Source organism: Bos javanicus, chromosome 29 (assembly GCF_032452875.1).
Source record: "Bos javanicus breed banteng chromosome 29, ARS-OSU_banteng_1.0, whole genome shotgun sequence".
Taxonomy (NCBI): Eukaryota; Metazoa; Chordata; class Mammalia; order Artiodactyla; family Bovidae; genus Bos; species Bos javanicus.
The window spans coordinates 43,298,743-43,315,930 of NC_083896.1; the positions used below are offsets into that span (position 1 = coordinate 43,298,743).

Below are 17,188 nucleotides of genomic sequence, written 5' to 3' on the forward strand. Positions count from 1 at the left end.
CAAGATTCGTCCTGGGCCCCCCACCCCAGTGCTCTCACCAGCAGGGCAGGGCTCACCACGCATGCGCACATCTGTCCAACTACACACAGAGCCGAGCTAAGTACACTCTTTCTGCCTGTGGCTGCCGCGTCCTTGGGCTCTTAAGTGACCTCAGGGCACACCAGGCAGAAACACACTCAGAGACGAGGGTTGAATCCAGCCACACTGGGAGCTCAGAAATGTCCCCACCCGCTCTCACCCCTTTTGAGAGCCTCCGAGAGCGCCCCCGTTTGGCAGAATCTCACCCCCAAACAGGGGCCGTGAAGGGCTGAACTTCCGGGCTCACCGCCCACTCACCGGCAGCCCTAATCTTCTCTCCCGCGTGCCTCGACCTCCCCCTTGTGGCCACCTCGAGATACAGCGGGATAGCCCAGCCCCTCTTCGTCTCCTTCCTGCCCTCCTGCTGTAGGCGCCATCCCAAGCCCCTACCCTCCAGAGCGTTTGAGACTTGAAGTTTCTGGCCCTTCCTATCCTAGTCTCAGTGAGCATGCTGACCCCAGACCTCCACCGACTCCCCCCTCTTCAGCTTCGTTTGGTTCGTTCTGCCCTCCACAAGCACACCCCTCCACACACACCCACTGCCCAAGCTCCGCACAAGCCTGCGATGACGCCGTCTCCTCCCCTGCCCCCGCACCCCTCCCCAACCCCAATGTCCAGAATCCCAGGCCCCCAGGGGCTCTGCAGAAGAAGAGGGAAGCCACTTACTGGGTGCGCAGCCGACGCGCAGGCAGTCTGGGGGGGCCATGGGGCGGGCAGAGGGGGAGGGGAGACAAAAAGGCAGAACAAGTTTTTTTTTTTTACATCCTTCACAGGGAGGGGTATCTGCAGGCAGGGGTTCCCCCCAGGGCCACTTTCCGGGGACCACGCGTGCTCAGGTGCCTTCTCCCCTTCTTCAGTCGGCCCCCTCCCCCTCTTTCCCCCAAACTGGGAGGCAGGGCAACCGGTGATGGGAAGAAGGCTGACATCTCCCTTCTTGGAGAAGCCCGGGCCTCTCACATCTGAGGGAGATGGGCACCTTGGGAATCCCAGTCGTACAGGGGGTCACTGGGGGGCTGAGGGCTTGACCAACCCCACATCTCCCCATCTCTGAGAGGGAGACAGGCGAGGAGGGCCAGAGCCCCTGCTCCCCCAGCTCTGGGACAACTCCCCGCTCAGAGCCCAGGCTGTCACACATCATCCCCGTGTCCCCTGGGCTCTGAGCTAAATGGAGGGGTCTGCCCCAGGGCCCCCTTCCCGCGGCCATACACCTCCCAAAGCCCCAGGGGGCTAGCACCACCCCTACAGGAACCTTCTTGCTACCCTTCCTAATCTGGAGGGTACCAGGCTGTCCCTGGGAACCAGGGTGCTCTTCACCCTGAACAGGAACTAGCATTATTCCCTTTTCCTAGGCAAGGGCCAGAGGTTCACACATGAGGACACTGAGGCCCCATGTGACTTCAGAGGTCTTCAGGGACAAGCAGGCGCCCTCGGCGAAGCCTCCTGCCCCTCCCAAGCCCCAGCACTGTTGTCCTCCAAGTCCAGGCTCAGAGAGCCCTGGGTACTCAGAAAGCACACTTGTCTACACGGACCTGCAGCTGGAGCCCTGGGGCCTCTGGCCACGCCCCTGGTGGGACACATTACCCACAAGACATGAGTCCACCAGCCTCACTAGAACACAGAGCACTAGAGTCCTGTGACGGGGTCTTTGGACGCCTGTCCTGCTCCATCAGACCCAGACAGTAGAGGGCAGGAGGCGGCAGAAATGCTGGGTCCTAATCCCGTCAAGTGACTGTGGACAATTCTCTTCTCTCCCAGCCCCAGCTTCCCTCCCTGTGAGCTGAGGGGCTTGAACAAACAACCCTGACCTGGAAACAAGAACCAAGTGTCCAATGGGCCAGCTCTACCTCTCAGGGAGGGGCACTTTCCAGGCCCCTCTTAGCAGCAGTGTATCCTGCCATCCTCTGTCTCCTCTTGGAATGGGCTCTGCCCACAACCCCAAGGCCCAGGAGGCAAAGTGGGGTGGGGTCATCTGGCATCCCCCTAAGCCCCTGAAGGTTCCTGCAGTGGAGGTAGATTCCCCTGTGGCTCTGGGGGCATGGGTTCCGCGGGCAGTACGGCTGAGCCCCACACGCGTCGTCAACCACAGCAGAAGAGTGGGGGGAGCAGCCGGGACCTGAAGCCACAGCCTGGCACCAAGGGAGGGGCAGAAGGAGGTCAAGGGGCAGATCTGGGGCAAGTCACAGGGAGAGGAAGGAGGTGGAGAGGGTACAGAGAGAAAAGAGGAAGAAACGGGGAGCTGGACGGAGGGGGTTGGGGAGGATGTCGGGGTGAGGGCAGGGTGCCAGGCCTGGACTCAGGTCACGGGGGCTCTCTCAGGGCCAGCAGAGTCTTCACCAATGAAGGGTCCAAAAAAGAAAAAAGGGAGCTGGAAGGGCAGGCCGATCCCCTTTTGGAGAAAAGACCTAGGGAGGAGCATAGTTCTGCCCCTCCCAAGCATGGAGGCTCCAGGAAGGGGGTTCCGTCTGTCCAGAGAAGAGGTGTTAGCTCCAGGCCCACCCTTGAAGTGACCCCACCCCAAGGAGCACCCCTCCAGTGGGACTGGAGGGGAGCAAACTCCCCTTGAAGATGAGCACCCAGGAGGCAGCCAGCACTGTCCAGAGGAAAGCCAGCAACTGCGGGTAAGTGGGAGAGACTGCCCTCTGGTGGCCGCACCTCCCAGAGCACAGCTCAGGGAGATTTAACTGCTACCCTGATAACTAGAAACCTGCGCCTCAAGTTCAGCAAACGGGCAGAAGTGATTGGTGTGCACAGACCCACCAAGGCCCTGGCTGGGCCTAGAGACCAGGATGATGGTATGAATGTGTGATAAGACAGGTGGAAAAAAGTCATCTGTATGGAAAGGAACTCCGGAAAAGAAGCCAGGCTCCGCTTTCTGCATCCCACCTGCTCCCCCATCCACACCCTGCAAATTGGAGGTGGGGGAGAGGGGACCGGAGCTCCTTGCAAAGAGCCTCAGGAGCCCATTGGCTGGAATCTTGGAGGCGACACTGCAGAGTGGCAGCGTGCACTGGGCACAGCCCTCGTTCAGAGTCGTCTGCCCAGCAGCTCAGCCTCAAAAGAGCTCAAGAGCCTCTTAAAAGAGCCCCGTGGAAACAAGGTACCACCCTGTGGGAACAAGGCACCGCCCCATGGTCTCAGAGATTAAAGGGCTTTGGAATGTAACGTGCATTAAGCCTGGCTTACAACATGAGCAAGAGTCAGACTTGCTGTGTACAGCTGGAGACAGCAGAACTAAGTTCACAAGTGGGGATTTCAGAAGAGGAGGCTGCTACCAGGGAAGAACGACCCAGTGATGAGAGTGGCCATCTCAGAGGTGGGGTGCTCTTGACACAGAAGTCATCTGAACAGAGGTGGAGAGCCTCCCGTCGGCAGGGGGAGGCATGGCAGATACACACACGCGGGCCGGCTGAAGGAGGTGACTTCTAAGGGCCCCTCCAGCTTGGAGATTCTTCAGTTACAATTCACCCTTCGTGTCAGCCTCACTGGCAACTGTGACAGCCGACAGGCACATAGCAGGGAAAGGCAACCCCAGGTGGGTGACAAGAGGCAGGCCATGCTGGGTGCTGGCCTCAGAGGCCATGCCCAAGGTAGAGGGAACCCAGGAACCCAGATCACACTGGAACAGGGTGACGAATCAGGGCCTCCGGGAACAGAGACCAACCACCCTGTTCAGGGCCCGTAGACAGCAGAGCTCCAGGAACTGGCTCAGGGTCGGCAGACACAGTGGAAGCCAGGGCAGGAGGCGTGATCCGCTCCTGGGGCTCCCTGCCTGGACAGGGGCAGCAGCCCCAGGCCCTCCTGGCCCTCTCCGGCCCAGCAAACACCCAGGCACCTGAGACTGGCTCTGAACGCCTCCTCCCACCACGTGGTCACCAGCTCCACTCTCTTCGGGACCAAGTCTGCGTTAATCCAGTGAGCACTGACGAGCTGCCTGCAGGAGCCTGGCTTCCCTGCCGAAGAGATGAGACCACGAGGCCGCAGACCAAGCCTGCCAGGCCCTCAGGGTAGCAAGCAGACCGGGGATCAGGATGGGGATCGTGAGGTGGGGCCAGACGGGGTCAAGGGATGTGGAGGCGAGTCCCAGGCCTGGCTTTAAGCTTCGGTCCCTGTCCCAGTATGACTTCCCTTCCCTTGGCTGAGTCAGTCTCTATGTGTGCCGTGCATCATATAATGTTGTCACTTCCACGCTTCTACTTAAGCCTCAAAACAACCACAGAAAGGAGGCAGAGTGAGGATTCTTATCCCCATTTTACAGACAAAGAAACAGAGGCTTAGAAAGGGGGATATGACTTACCCAGCAGTCTAGGAGACCAGGACTAGAACCCAGATCTTCTGGTCCCCAGCCCAGTATTCTTCCCATCATAGCTGGAGGCTTGGTGGCAGGGTGTGGACCACCTGTGTGTCTGTGTGGTTCACACAACAGCCACACACCTCCCTGTATGCACATCACTTGGTATTTGTGGACAGATGTGACTGTACCAAGCATTTGGTCACAGCTTGTCATGAGCCGCTAGAGACAGCATCTCTGTGGATGGAGGTGGATGCAGCAGGGAGTAAGAGGTGGGTGGGAGCATTGTCCTGCTGGCCACCTTGTCCCTTAACTTCTAAGAACATATGTGGCACAGAAAGAAAAGCATGTCCATGAGAAGGAGCGAGGGCCTGAGGGTGAAATGTCCCCAGGGCCCACCAGAGTCCATTTCCCTGGCCAAGGCTGCTGCCTCCTGTCTCATCTCAAGGGACCCATGGTTCTTCGCAGGGAAACTAAGACAGTCCAGGTGGAGGAAGAAGCATCTGCCTTCCCTGCAAATGGAAGCCCCAGATGTCCCCTGCAGTGTCCCCACCAAGTACAGAGCTGTGTGTTCACTACACAGGGAACACACATGTTCCAGGGCAAAGGGTACCTGACCCTGGGCACACAGACCTGGGTACACAGACCTGGGCAGTCTGAGAAGCACAGGGCCACTCACGGTGTCCTGGGCTGGTGTCTTCCTCCTATGACCCTCTCAGGGGTGCCAGGGGACTCTGTACAGACCCGTGGGACGCTGGCAAAGGGTGTCTCCCATCCTGCTTTGCCCTGCTACCCACACCCACTCTGTAGGCTGTGATCGTGGTTAGAAACAGAGCTTTAGGGAGCCCTAAAGTTCCCCACCTCCAAGGCCCCCGCCTCACTCTTTGTCCCAGGAGCACAAAGGCAAGGTGGCCCAAAGGGGAAAGGATACAGTGTAAATGTGTTAGCGAGGGAATGGGTCCCCAAAAGGCCACAGTCTGTCCCCCAAACGCCCTGGAGACCAATGTTAGGGTGAGACTCCTGGTGAATATTTTAAGCTCAGAGCTCTGTGTTCTCCCCAGCTGAGGATTCTAATCTGCTCAGAGGAGCCTAACTTCTCCTCCAGATCCAGGACACAACAAGCCACCCCAGAGACCTGAATCTTCCCATGTGACAGGCCCTTGGGTGCTCCACCTCCATATGCCCAAAGGGTAGTCTGAAAGGGACAAATGTGACCCAGCCTGGGCAGCTTAGGGCCTCTAGCTGCCAAGCTTGCCCTGACTGAGAGCTCCATGACCCTGGGACCTCGCCTTGGGGTCCTGGGGTCACTACTGTCACCCCAGGTTAGGAACACATTGGCACTAAGACGTGGCCCATGAGTGACAGCCGAACGAGTGGCCTTGCTGTTTTCCTTTGACTCTGCTGAAGCCACACAGAGTCTCCCAGGCCTGGTGGTACTGCCCACATGGATGCTCCAGGGAATGCCAGGTGAAGTGGAGCCACGCCTGCTCTGGGCGGGGCAGAGGCATCAAGCCATCAGGTGACAAGGGTCTTGATACTCCTCACCCCCCAGCTCTGTCAGAAACCAAGAGGAAGCACTGAACCTCAGCAAATCAGCTGGGTTTGAGTCCAGGCTCCTCCCTGATCGTCACTAGCTTTGTGATGCTGGTACATCAGTATGTGGCATTCCCAGTCTATAAAATCCGGGCAGCTATGGGGACTCACGTGAAAGCAGACACGGGGAAGATGACATGTCTCGATGGGACCCCTTGTGCACCTACATGCACACACGCTTGCACACGCACACACACAGACATGGCTCTTTAAATTCAGAGCAGACGACAGCGGCTGTGTGGGGGGCCGGGTCCTTCTGTCTCTGGATCTGCTGAGGCAGGGAGCCGGGCTGAACACCAGTAGGCGTCTGCAAGCCTTCGCGAATGAATGAACCAAGGTATGAGCAAGCGGATGAGTTGACAGCGAGGCATGAACTACCTCCTTACGTGTGTGCGCTGAACAGACGCCTCCAAGCCCCAGGAGTGCCCTGGGAGGGTGACTATCACACGCCAGACACAGTCGGGTCCCCTCCCCACGGTTCTGCCGAGCGTGAGGCATCTACCTACACTATGCGTCCTCTCTGAGAGGAAGTTCTTGCGTAGGGGGGGGGCGGGGGCGGGGCTCAGACCTGGGCTGGCACCTCCCATCGCCCATCTCTCACTGGAGCAACCACCAAGCTTCTCCAGACAGAGGGGGTGGGGGGTGAGAGGCAGGGTCGGGGAAGGGGCCCGGGGCACGGGCAGAGCGGTTACCGAGGTTGACAGTGAGCTTCATCTGGCCCCCGTCCAGCTCCAGGCGCAGGGTGTCCGCGGACTCCCTGGAGGTGGTGGCCATCATAAGCCCGTAGGCCCGCTGGGACATGAAGCGCAGGGACACGTCCTCCGCCTCCGTGTGCATGGCGTTCGGCAGCATGATCTTCATGTACATAGAGCCGTCGTAGCTCAGGACCGTAGCCTCTGCCCCAGGAGTAGGGGGAGGGAGAAGGAGGGGACAGGCAGGGGCCAGAGAAGCGAGAGAGAAGACCAAGACAATCAATACAGGGCTGGCAGGCCCAGGGATGGTCCTCGATGGGGCACAGGGACGGGCAGGGGCACAGGCGTGTAGACCAGCCTCACCTCTCTCACAGACCCGCCCCAGGAAGCCGGTCCCGACGCAGTCACAGACGAAGCGGTTCCAGCCCTCCCGGCAGGCGCCCCCGTTGCGGCAGGGAGCGGAGGCACACTGCTTCAGAGTCTCCCGGGAGCAGAAGGGGGCCACGCCCACAGCCCCCTGCGCCTCGGCCAGGCCCCGGAGGTCTCGGCTCCGCCCGTCTATGAAGAGGTCCCGCACGCAGCCCACGTAGCCAGCCCGCAGCGCTGCGGTCCACACCTCCGGGGGCAGGGGCAGGTCCACCCGCCCACCTTCAGGGAGACCGCCTAGGTACAGCTCGCTCTCCAGGTCCAGGATCTCGCTCTCTCCCGTGGCCAAGAAAGGCGTGCTGCGGCTGTTCACCGAGATGGAGCCTGCGGATCGGATGGAGGGAGAGTGTAGGCCTCAGTGGAGAAGGCAGGACCAAGAGACGTCCCAGGAGAAAAAAGGATGCTCTGCCCTCGCACCCTGGCAGCCCTGGGCTGCAAACATTGCTTAAGGAAGCCCCCAAGTTCAGAAACCCGTGTGAGCCGCCAGAGCCCAGCTGCAGTGTGCGGTGGGCCTGTCTAAACGCCTTCTTCCCATTTGAGCAAGTCCTCAGAGGATGTACCAGAAGTGGACATGCCCCCAAAGGGCTGGATCATTGACATGTCCTTCCCCCAGCCAACCCCTCAGACCAGGAGTCAGAGGCAGAGACCCCCAAGGAGGCTGAAAGACTTGAATCCAAAGAGTTTCCCGCTAACATTTATTGGGCTTTTATGACTGTATACCAGGCACTTGGGCTTCCCAGGTGGTGCCAGTGGTAAAGAACCCACCTACCAATGCAGGAATCGCAGGTTTGATACCAGGATCAGGAAGATCTCCTGGAGGAAGGCATGGCAACCCGCTCCAGTATTCTTGCCTGGAGAATCCACATGGATAGAGGAGTCTGGGCTACAGGTCGCAAAGAGTCAGACACAACTGAAGCGACTTAGCATGCACAGCATACACTTGCACGCATGCGTGCTAAGTAGCTTCAGTCGTGTCTGACTCTTGAGACCCTATGGTAGCACTTCACGTATATTATATCACTTAAATCTCATGGTAACCCTAAGGAACTGATCCTTTACAATCCCACTTGGAAATGGCAAATGAGGATTAGAGAGACTAGGGAAGCTGCCTAAAGTGCCACCACAGTTAAGGACCAGAGCCAAAGTACCACCCAGGTGGCAGGATTCCAGAGCCTGCATCCCCCACCCCTGGACCTGGAGTCCCTGTGTGGCTGGTGGAGCAGACAGGCAGGCTGATCAGCTCCTGGAGCCTCTGAGACAGGAGGGCAGCCAGGAAAGGGAAGCCAGGCATGGAGCTTCTGGGCTGTAAGAGTTCTTTGGAAGAAGGGGCTGGTCATCTTAGGAAAAAAGATTTGGGATCAGGTAGGAGCTTCAATGGCACCCCACTCCAGTACTCTTGCCTGGAAAATCTCATGGATGGAAGAGCCTGGTGGGCTGCAGTCCACGGGGTCGCTAAGAGTCAGACATGACTGAGCGACTTCACTTTCACTTTTCACTTTCCTGCACTGGAGAAGGAAATGGCAACCCATTCCAGTGTTCTTGCCTGGAGAATCCCAGGGATGGGGGAGCCTGGCGGGCTGCCGTCTATGGGGTCACACAGAGTCGGACATGACTGAAGTGACTTAGCAGCAGCAGCAGGAGCTTCAAAGTCTTTCCTGAGCTCTTAAGAAGCCAAAATGTATAAATTAGAAGCATTATTCTGTTTGTAATTTTTATTCTAACGTTCTCCTTCCTCTCTCTTTTCTCCAGTTTTGAAGAATTCTTTAAAAAATAAAAAGGCCACCTATCTCAATAGGGTTAAAGAGAGGTAAGGATGGTTTGACCATGCAAGGCCCAAATAGGCAGACTGGGGGTGGGGGCACCAAGCATGGGTCTGCAAGAACAGGAGCAGGGCCTCCTCGACACACCTGGCTCCTCACCCGGAGCTCGTTGTCCTCGGTGCAAACCCTCCCCTGCACCACAGGCCCTCCCCTCGTGCCCCATTTTAACAATGGGGTCCCTGGCTTGTCCTCCCTGACAAGACATCAGATCTCCACTCTCCCAGCCCCTCAAACGTGGCCCCCAATCACCTACACTTCTATCTGCAGCAAGATCCCCAAATGCTTGCTCCACCCACCCACTATGGGGTCTCCTGGACAAGGACACCACCCAAGTGGACTCTCCACAAATGAAGAGAAGGTGAAAGAAGGAAGGCCATGGTGGGGAAAGAGTATATAGTGGCGAGTCAGCAGGAGGAAGCCACAGTGCGCCATATCATCACTATCCATTCCACCGCTGATGGACGTCTAGGTTGCTTCCATATCCTGTTATTGTTAATAAACAGTGCTGCAGTGAAGATTAGGGAACATGTATCTTTTGGAAAATATGGCTTCCTCCAGGTATATGCCCAGTAGTGGACACCAAGGGAGGGGAAGGGGAGGATGAATTGGGTGACCAGGGTTGACACATGCACACTCCTGTGCATAAAATAGGGAACCAATGAGAACATGCTGTACAGCACAGGGAACTCCACTCCGCGCTCTGTGGTGACCTCACACGGCTGATTCCCAGTGCTGGGCACAAGAAGCGAACACAGCACTGTACAGCAACTATACTTCAACAAAAACGCTTAAAAAGAAAACTAAAGTGAATACTCATCTTGTTTCAAGGTCATTCTAAAACATTCTACAAAAGGGAACAACAATCCAAGTGTTCAATGGCAGATGGATGGACAAACAAAAGGTGGTCTACTCATACAATGGCATATTATTCAGTCATGAAAAATGAAGCCTGACACACGTAGCTAACACATACTACAATGTGGATGAAACTAGAAGACATTATGCTAAATGACATAAGCCAGACATAAAAAGACAAATATTGTGTGATCCAGGTATAGGAGGTCCCTGCTGCTGCTGCTGCTGCTAAGTCGCTTCAGTCCTGTCTGACTCTGTGCGACCCCAGAGACGGCAGCCCACCAGGCTCCCCCATCCCTGGGATTCTCCAGGCAAGAACACTGGAGTGGGTTGCCATTTCCTTCTCCAATGATGAAAGTGAAAAGTGAAAGTGAAGTTGCTCAGTCGTGTCCGACTCCTAGCAACCCCATGGACTGCAGTGCACCAGGCTCCTCTGTCCATGGGATTTTCCAGGCAAGAGTACTGGAGTGGGGTGCCATTGCCTTCTCCCAGGAGGTCCCTAGAGTAGGCAATTCATAGGAAGTAGGATGCTGGTTTACAGGGGCTAGGAGTTAGTATTTATGGGGACAGGTTTTCAGTTTGGAAAGATGAAAATGTTCTCTATATTGATGGTGGTGCTGGCTGCACAACAGTGAATGCCCTTAACACCACTGAACTGTGCACTTAAGCATGATTAAAATGGTAAATTTTACGTTGTATATAAATTAACACAAGAAAATTTTAAAACATGGGAAATGTCAAAGAGAGCTTTGTTGGAATGACGGCCCCAAGTCTGTGCTGGGCCATGAGAAATGGCTGAAGTGACTCACAGGCCAGCCAGGCCTGGTGTACAGGGTCTGGCGATCGAGTAAGCCTAAGGAAACCACTGCCTGAAGACAGAGCAAAGCAGAGGGCCCTGGGGTTCTCTACAAGGCCTGAGCAGATTTCCAACCTAGAGAGTCATAGATCCCCTGCGTGGAAACCCTGGGAGGCAATTTGTGTTCTGTGAAGACTCCCTGGTACCATCATGACACAAAACCAGGGGATGAACCCATTTACTGCAAAGCCTGGGGAAGGCGACATTTCTCTGAGAAGCAGCAGCAGGCCCATGAGAGGCTGAAACCTCCAGGAGCCGTGGCAGCCCCCTTCCTCCCTGTGTGTGTGGGGACGGTCGCTCCACCCTGAGATGAAGGCCCAGTGCAGTGACAGCCGGGGGAGCATGAAAATTTAGCTGACGTTGATAAGGGCTTAAATTGGATAACGTGTCAGTTCTCATTTGCATCAGTTCTTCCTCTCCTGTCCAACAAGATGGAGAAGAGTAAAGAAGAGAATTAGAAAGAAAACAAGAAGAGGATGGGAAAAGAAGGCTGAAAAGGAAGAGTGGAGGAGGGGTGGCTAGAAGCAGCAGAAGGTTCCAGAACAGCGCCTGCCTGGCCCCAGCACCCTCCACCCTGCTGCTTTATTGTGTAAGACCCCTCACCAGGCAGAGAGTGGTGGTGTTTACTAGGCCTCCTCACGGGAACATGTGCTCCAGGTCAGCCAAGGCTCTCGCACACTGCTGCCTCGTTACAGCACCCTGGACAGCACCTGGCGTCCATAGGCGCTCACTACCTATTTGAGTGAGTTAATACAGAAAGGTGAAAGGCTAGATAGAAGGGAGGCAAGGTTGGGAAGGTTTTTGTTGTCGTTTAAGGAGAATGGGATAACCACTGTGTCAGGCACTGAGCGAATGCTTTTATAGATTTTTCCTTGATTTCCCCTCTTGATGAACCCAGGTTAATGATCCCTTTTATAAAAAGGAAACTGAAGCTGCAAGGCATTGAGTGCTGGCCTAACGTCACACATGCAGGAAGTGGGAGTGTGAGGTGTGCGCCACCCCACACCTGATCTGACTGGTCTGATGTGTCCCTGTGGCCCTTCTAATCCCAGCACCATATAGGGGACATGTCACCATCATTGGCCACATAGCTCTCACTACCTGTGTCCTGTGTATAAACCCAGTGCTTCGGGAGCACTTGATGGACAGAACCTCAGCTGTCAGACTGCTGGAATGGGACGACCCTGCTCCTGTGTGGGGCGAGGGCCCTCCCGGCCCCAAAGTTTCCCAGGAAGAGGCTCTTCCTCATTTCACCAAGGCACCATGGCAACAAGGACAAGGGAGGGGTTGGGAGGGCCAGGGGAAGGGGAGGGGAGGAAACAGCAGATTGGACTGTCAGCGTGGGTGGAGAGGGGTGAAGTGAAGTGAAGGGAAAGTTCACTCAGTCACGTCCGACTCTTCGCAACCCCATGGACTATATAGTCCATGGAAATCTCCAGGCCATAATACTGGAGTGGGTAGCCTATTCCTTCTCCAGCAGATCTTCCCGACCCAGGAATCAAACCAGAGTCTCCTGCATTGCAGGTAGATTCTTTACCAACTGAGCTATCAGGGAAGCCCAGAGAGGGGCGGCCATGGTAAAGGAGAAGATCCAGAGGCCTCTGACCTTTGCGCCCGTCCCTCTGGAAGTCCACGTGGCACCACTCGCCGTCGTTGACCTTGCGGCTGGATGCCCGCAGCTTGATGCCCCCTGAGCCCATGTCCAGCAGAAGGTAGAGGTAGCCATCCAACAGCTCCATGGCAAAGTAGTCGGCCCGCTGGGCAGTGCTGGGGCTGCCGGGCCCCACCCCGGCCCGCCGGCCCTGGCTGAAGAGCAGCAGCCCATTGGGCTCTGTGGTGCGGAAGTCTAGGGAGATGGAGCCGGTGCGCTTGGCGCTCCAGCGGGGCAGTGCCACAAAGGCCTCGGGGCTCTCAAAGGTCACAGGGTCCAGGGCAGCCACATCCTCACAGCGGAATGACAGGTCCCCCTGCAGCTTCATCTTGGGGTCTCCTTCCTTTGCCAGGCGGGACAGTTCCAGCTTGAAATCGTTGTTCTTATAGACCACCTGCAGAGGGCCGTAGGGGGATGGGTGGGTCCCAGGATGAAGAACAGGAAGCAGTTTAGGACCTGACCACTCCTGCCTGACAGCTCGGGGCCTTGCCACCCAGGCCTGGGGCCCCTGCTCGGCACCCCAGACTGCTGTTCTAGAACTGCACGCTCAGAGGCTGTGGGCAGCATTTCCCTCGAGGCACTTATTTCTCTGTCCTGTCTCCCTGCCCAGCACGAGCACAGCAGCCCTCGGCACTGCTGAACTGCAGCTCATAATAACTGGAACCACCAGGAACACTTGGTTGACACTGACATTCTCATCTACCCCTCACAGCTGCCTCGAGAAGCAGGCACCAAATACCCGTTTTACAGATGAGAAAATTAAGAGTCAGACAGGTCAAGGGACACAGCCAAGGTCACAGAGCTGGTGAGTGGGCCTGAAACACTGGTGTTTAGTTTTCATGACCACCACTCTCTATTCTGTACACAGCTGCCTTGAGGGTCCTCTGAGAAGAAGGGAAACTCCAGGGCTCAAGGAACTGAGAGAGGAGAAGCCTCTTGCCAGGGTCAGTGGGCCTCAGGTTTTGAAGAGGGGTGGGCTCCCGCCACAGAGTGGAAGGTACAGAGGCCCCGGGCAGCTGGCTGGCCAGACCGGGGTTTCCGGGGGCGCCCCCCGCCTCTCCTGGCCCTACTCACGTCCTTGAGGCAGCCCATGAAGTTGTTGCTGACGGGCGAGCCCGGCAGGTCGGCCGTGTTGGGGCTGCCCCCGATGTAGAAGAAGTCGTCAGAGCCCAGCATAGTGTAGTCCTCCTGCGTGTAGCCTGTGGTGGTCAGGATCCCGTCCACCGAGATGGTCACCTGCCCAGCCCAGGGAGGGAGGGGGAGACAAGGAGACAACTGGCATCAACTCCCTGGGAAGAGCCATGGGTAGGGCAAGGGAGGGGCTGGGGGGCAGTGGGGAGAGGGACTCTCCATTTTTATGTCTGCTTGTCTCGGAGGAGGAACAGTGGGGGTGTGGAGACGGAGAAAGGAGGCAGCACAAGATTTGATGGTTTCAGGGCGGGCTGAGGCCGGCCCCATGGCCCCTTCGGCAGACAGAGGCCTGAAGGGCGCCCGAGGTGTTCACTGTGCACAGCAGCAGGAAGTGGCTCCCAGAAGTGGCCCTGGATGGACAGATGGATGGGAGTGGGGGCCCCTGAGATGCAAATGGCACTGTTGCTTCTCTCCTCTTGAAGGGTCTCTGGACGCACACGTGATTTCAGAGCATCTCTCATTAAAGAGGCAGAGAGCACCAGTTCTCCTGGGGTCCTGGTGGCTTCGACACCCCTGCAGCTCTCCCTCCAGGGCGGTGGAGTCCTTTCAGTCTTAGCCCACGGGGAGGTTGGACAATAGCAAGGGCGTGAGGAACAGGAACCCAGGGACTGCTGGGGAGCCTGGGCACTTCTCAGGAGACACACAGTGCCTTTGAGGGCTGATTCCCATCACTGCCTCCTAACTGGTCCCAACCCCCTTGCTGGGTCTGTCTTGCTATCCGGGTCCCTCTGTTTTGGGGTCACTTTCTTGTCCCCCAAGGAGGGGGCAGCCGCTGGCCTATTCATCACCCTACCTGATTCATTCATCACCACAATTACTCTATGGAGTCAGGGCCAGGCTAGGGAACAGAGGGAGACAGGCTAACTTCCTGTTACCTTGTCCCTGGGCTGAAAACTCAGGAAACAAAACAAGACAGGTAGGGATGGGGGCATACCTGGTGTTCCAAGGAGGTGAAAAGGGCTCAGTAGTGGCCTGGGGAAGGCAAAAGTGACCTTAGTGTGGGGACAGTGACGAGTGCAGGGAACTCCATGAGTCCCTGCTCCCCAGGCAAATGTCCACCCGAGCTCTGAAAAGTCTAGCCAGAGGAGCACCCACACCCAACCAGGCTGTGGCACAGAGTGAAGGGTGGGGGGACCACAAGCCCCCACTCTCAGAAGGTGGTGGATTAGGACAGTCAGGCTCCCACAGGGGCGATCAGGAAGCCAGCTCACAGTGAACTCAACACCATGCTTCTCCAGGCTACAGCTCCTCCCGCTTCCCATCCCCCAAATGTGCCTCAGCACCCCCTTTCTGGGCAAAGTCTGGAGACTGGGGCCTTCCGATCACAGCCCACAGTGTCCTTCCCACACCAGTCCATACGCACATGCCACCAGCCATCTTCCAGTGACTGGTCTCCAGGGTTCCACTGTTTCGGGGATGGGGAGTGGGTATTAGGAACACCTGAGGGACATGAGCGGAACAGGGCCAGGGGACCATCCCTCACAGGATCCTCAAGTCCCCCTCATGCTGGGCTGGCCTCACAGTGTGTGGGGGTGGAGCTGAAGGGGCTCCCTCCTGGGAACCATCAAATCTTGTGCTGGGGGGACTGGGTTCAAGGACAGAGGTAAGGGCGTGTCTTTGTGGAAGTGGGCACTTTGAAGATTTTGAGTCCTGTTTTGAGGTGAGGGCTGGTCATTATTGTTGATAGCTTCTTCCCTCAATCCCACCCGAGGCTAGGAAATGGAGATCTGGGTGGAAAGGGAAAGGGTCAAAGTATTAGTCACAAAACATGCAGACGAGATTAGAACGGGCAGGAGGAGCTGGAGAAAGGGGAGGAGGGGGCTGGGATGCAGGGCTGGGAGTAAGACAGGGAGAGGTGGCAGGGGAAAGGGGCCTCCAGCCCACCCTCCTCTCCCAGGGCCGCACTGAGAGACCAGGAATCGGGCCACTAGTATAGTTCTGAGTCTACGTCTAGAAACCCAACTGAGAGTCAGCTCCTGAAGGCTGGGCCCCTGGCCTGACGTGTCCCTGTGACCCTACTAATCCCAGTACAGTCCAGGGGAAACATAGCCACCATTCAGGTGACCGTCAAGTGGCCTGATGATCAGGGCCACACAGCTCTTACTGCCTGTGTGCCACGTGTGAACCTGGTGCCTGGGGAGAGAACATGGACAGAATCACAGTCCTCTGAGGCTGCTGCCTTCACCCTAGAGTTAGAAAGACATGACTTGGGGCCCCTCCTTGACACCCCTCCCGACTAGGTGCAAATCTGACCTTGCCCACCTTGCTTTATACGAATCTCTGCCACGTGGTGCTCCCTATGGGAAAAGGGCTGCCTTAACCCCTTGTGTATCTGTCCTGGTGTTTTAGAGCCTCCCTGGCCCTGGGGAGAGAGCAGCAGGAGGCACGGTGACATAGGGAGGTGCATGGAGGAAGGGGGGGTGAGGGAAGAAGAGAGAGAAAGGGGGAGACGGGCACCACGAGAAAGGAAGCCGAGGATCGGAGGGGATGGAGGAAGGTCTCTGGGGAAGGCGAGGAGGTAGATGAGTGAGATTAGTAAAACCCGACTGTTTCCTCAGACAAATCAAAGTCCAGACACAAAAATGGCAGGTTCGTTAGTAAAAGCAGGAAACAGGGGGATAATTCCCCCAGTCCCCCTCCACCCCAGGGGTTCATGATGCCCCTGCCCCCCAACCCCCCCACACACAGCTTCTGGAAGGGGTGGGGCCGGCAGGGGAAGAGGGCAGAGGGGGGACATGCAACACAGAACAGCCATGGCAGCTTGGACACGTGCGGGTTAGAGGGCCTGGGTGGGGGTCCCGGCCCAGCAGGACAAGCGAGAGAAAGGCAGCCGGGGTGGGGGGAAGGTATGCAGGGCCAGGGTGCGTAGGGAAGAGCCCAAATGGAGGCAAAAGAGCTGCAGGGGTGCAGAAGGAGAAGCTTCCTTCCAACAGAGGAGGGGAGAGGAGCCGCCACTACGACAGAGACATGTACAGGTTGAGAAAGAAAGGGAAGGGATGTTAGACTCAGACCTTCCTCCCCAGAGGGCGACCCAGACACTCACTCCCACCACCCATTCGCCACTGATCACTGACCCCAGGCACACCTGCTCACACACCACATCTTACTGAAGGCGGTGGGAGAGAGTCCTGACAGCCTCATTTCCAAGCAGCATCCTTTTTGTCATCAGGACCACGGCTAGCACCCCAAGACACAGCAGAGACTGCACGCAACCCACATTAATCCACACAACACAGACAGACCAGGCCCTGAGTGGGGCTGAGTAGAACATGACGAACGAGCCACAGCTCTGCCCCAGAAGAGCCATGACCAGTCAAGGAAGAGGGGAAGGAGCCCATGCCCAGCCTCTGCTCCATTCCCCAGGGATGGGGAAGGTGGCCGGAGGTGGCTGCAAGGGGCAGCCTATGACCTTGATGGGTTCTCAGCCCTTCCTGCTGGCCCCACCTCCCTTCTGCTCTGCTCTGCTGGTCTCCCCCCTTAGGCAAGCTGCTAGCATGAAACCAGGTCCTGGCCACAAATGTTCTGCCTCAGGCACTCCATGCCCATCATGGTCCCAAAGGAAAGGCTGTAAAGAGGGGAATGGCCCTCTGACATCACCCAGAGCCTTTCCCAGCTCCCTGCTATGATTATAGGGTCACCGACCTTCCTGGGAGGAGGATTATTAAAGGGAGAATAAGATCAAGGGCAGATTTTTTTTAACTTGTAAGCAGGTTAGAGGGGCTCTGGGGAGTCATGAAA

At 57.0% G+C, this 17,188-nt stretch overlaps 1 protein-coding gene across 13 annotated transcripts in view; it reads right to left on the reverse strand.

The window, feature by feature from the left end:
• The window catches only part of NRXN2 (neurexin 2), a 110,535-nt gene that overhangs the window by 46,669 nt on the left and 46,678 nt on the right, over positions 1 to 17,188 (reverse strand). For 9 of the 13 annotated variants that reach the window (XM_061406834.1, XM_061406838.1, XM_061406836.1 and 6 more), the window contains 5 exons: positions 13,334 to 13,495; positions 12,215 to 12,653; positions 7,015 to 7,401; positions 6,652 to 6,855; positions 745 to 771 (listed from right to left, as the gene is read on the reverse strand). In XM_061406834.1, the coding sequence (XP_061262818.1) occupies positions 745 to 771; positions 6,652 to 6,855; positions 7,015 to 7,401; positions 12,215 to 12,653; positions 13,334 to 13,495 (1,219 nt within the window). The remainder of the gene's footprint in view (positions 1 to 744; positions 772 to 6,651; positions 6,856 to 7,014; positions 7,402 to 12,214; positions 12,654 to 13,333; positions 13,496 to 17,188) is intronic. The other 4 variants (XM_061406846.1, XM_061406833.1, XM_061406832.1 and 1 more) reach the window with 1 other exon arrangement.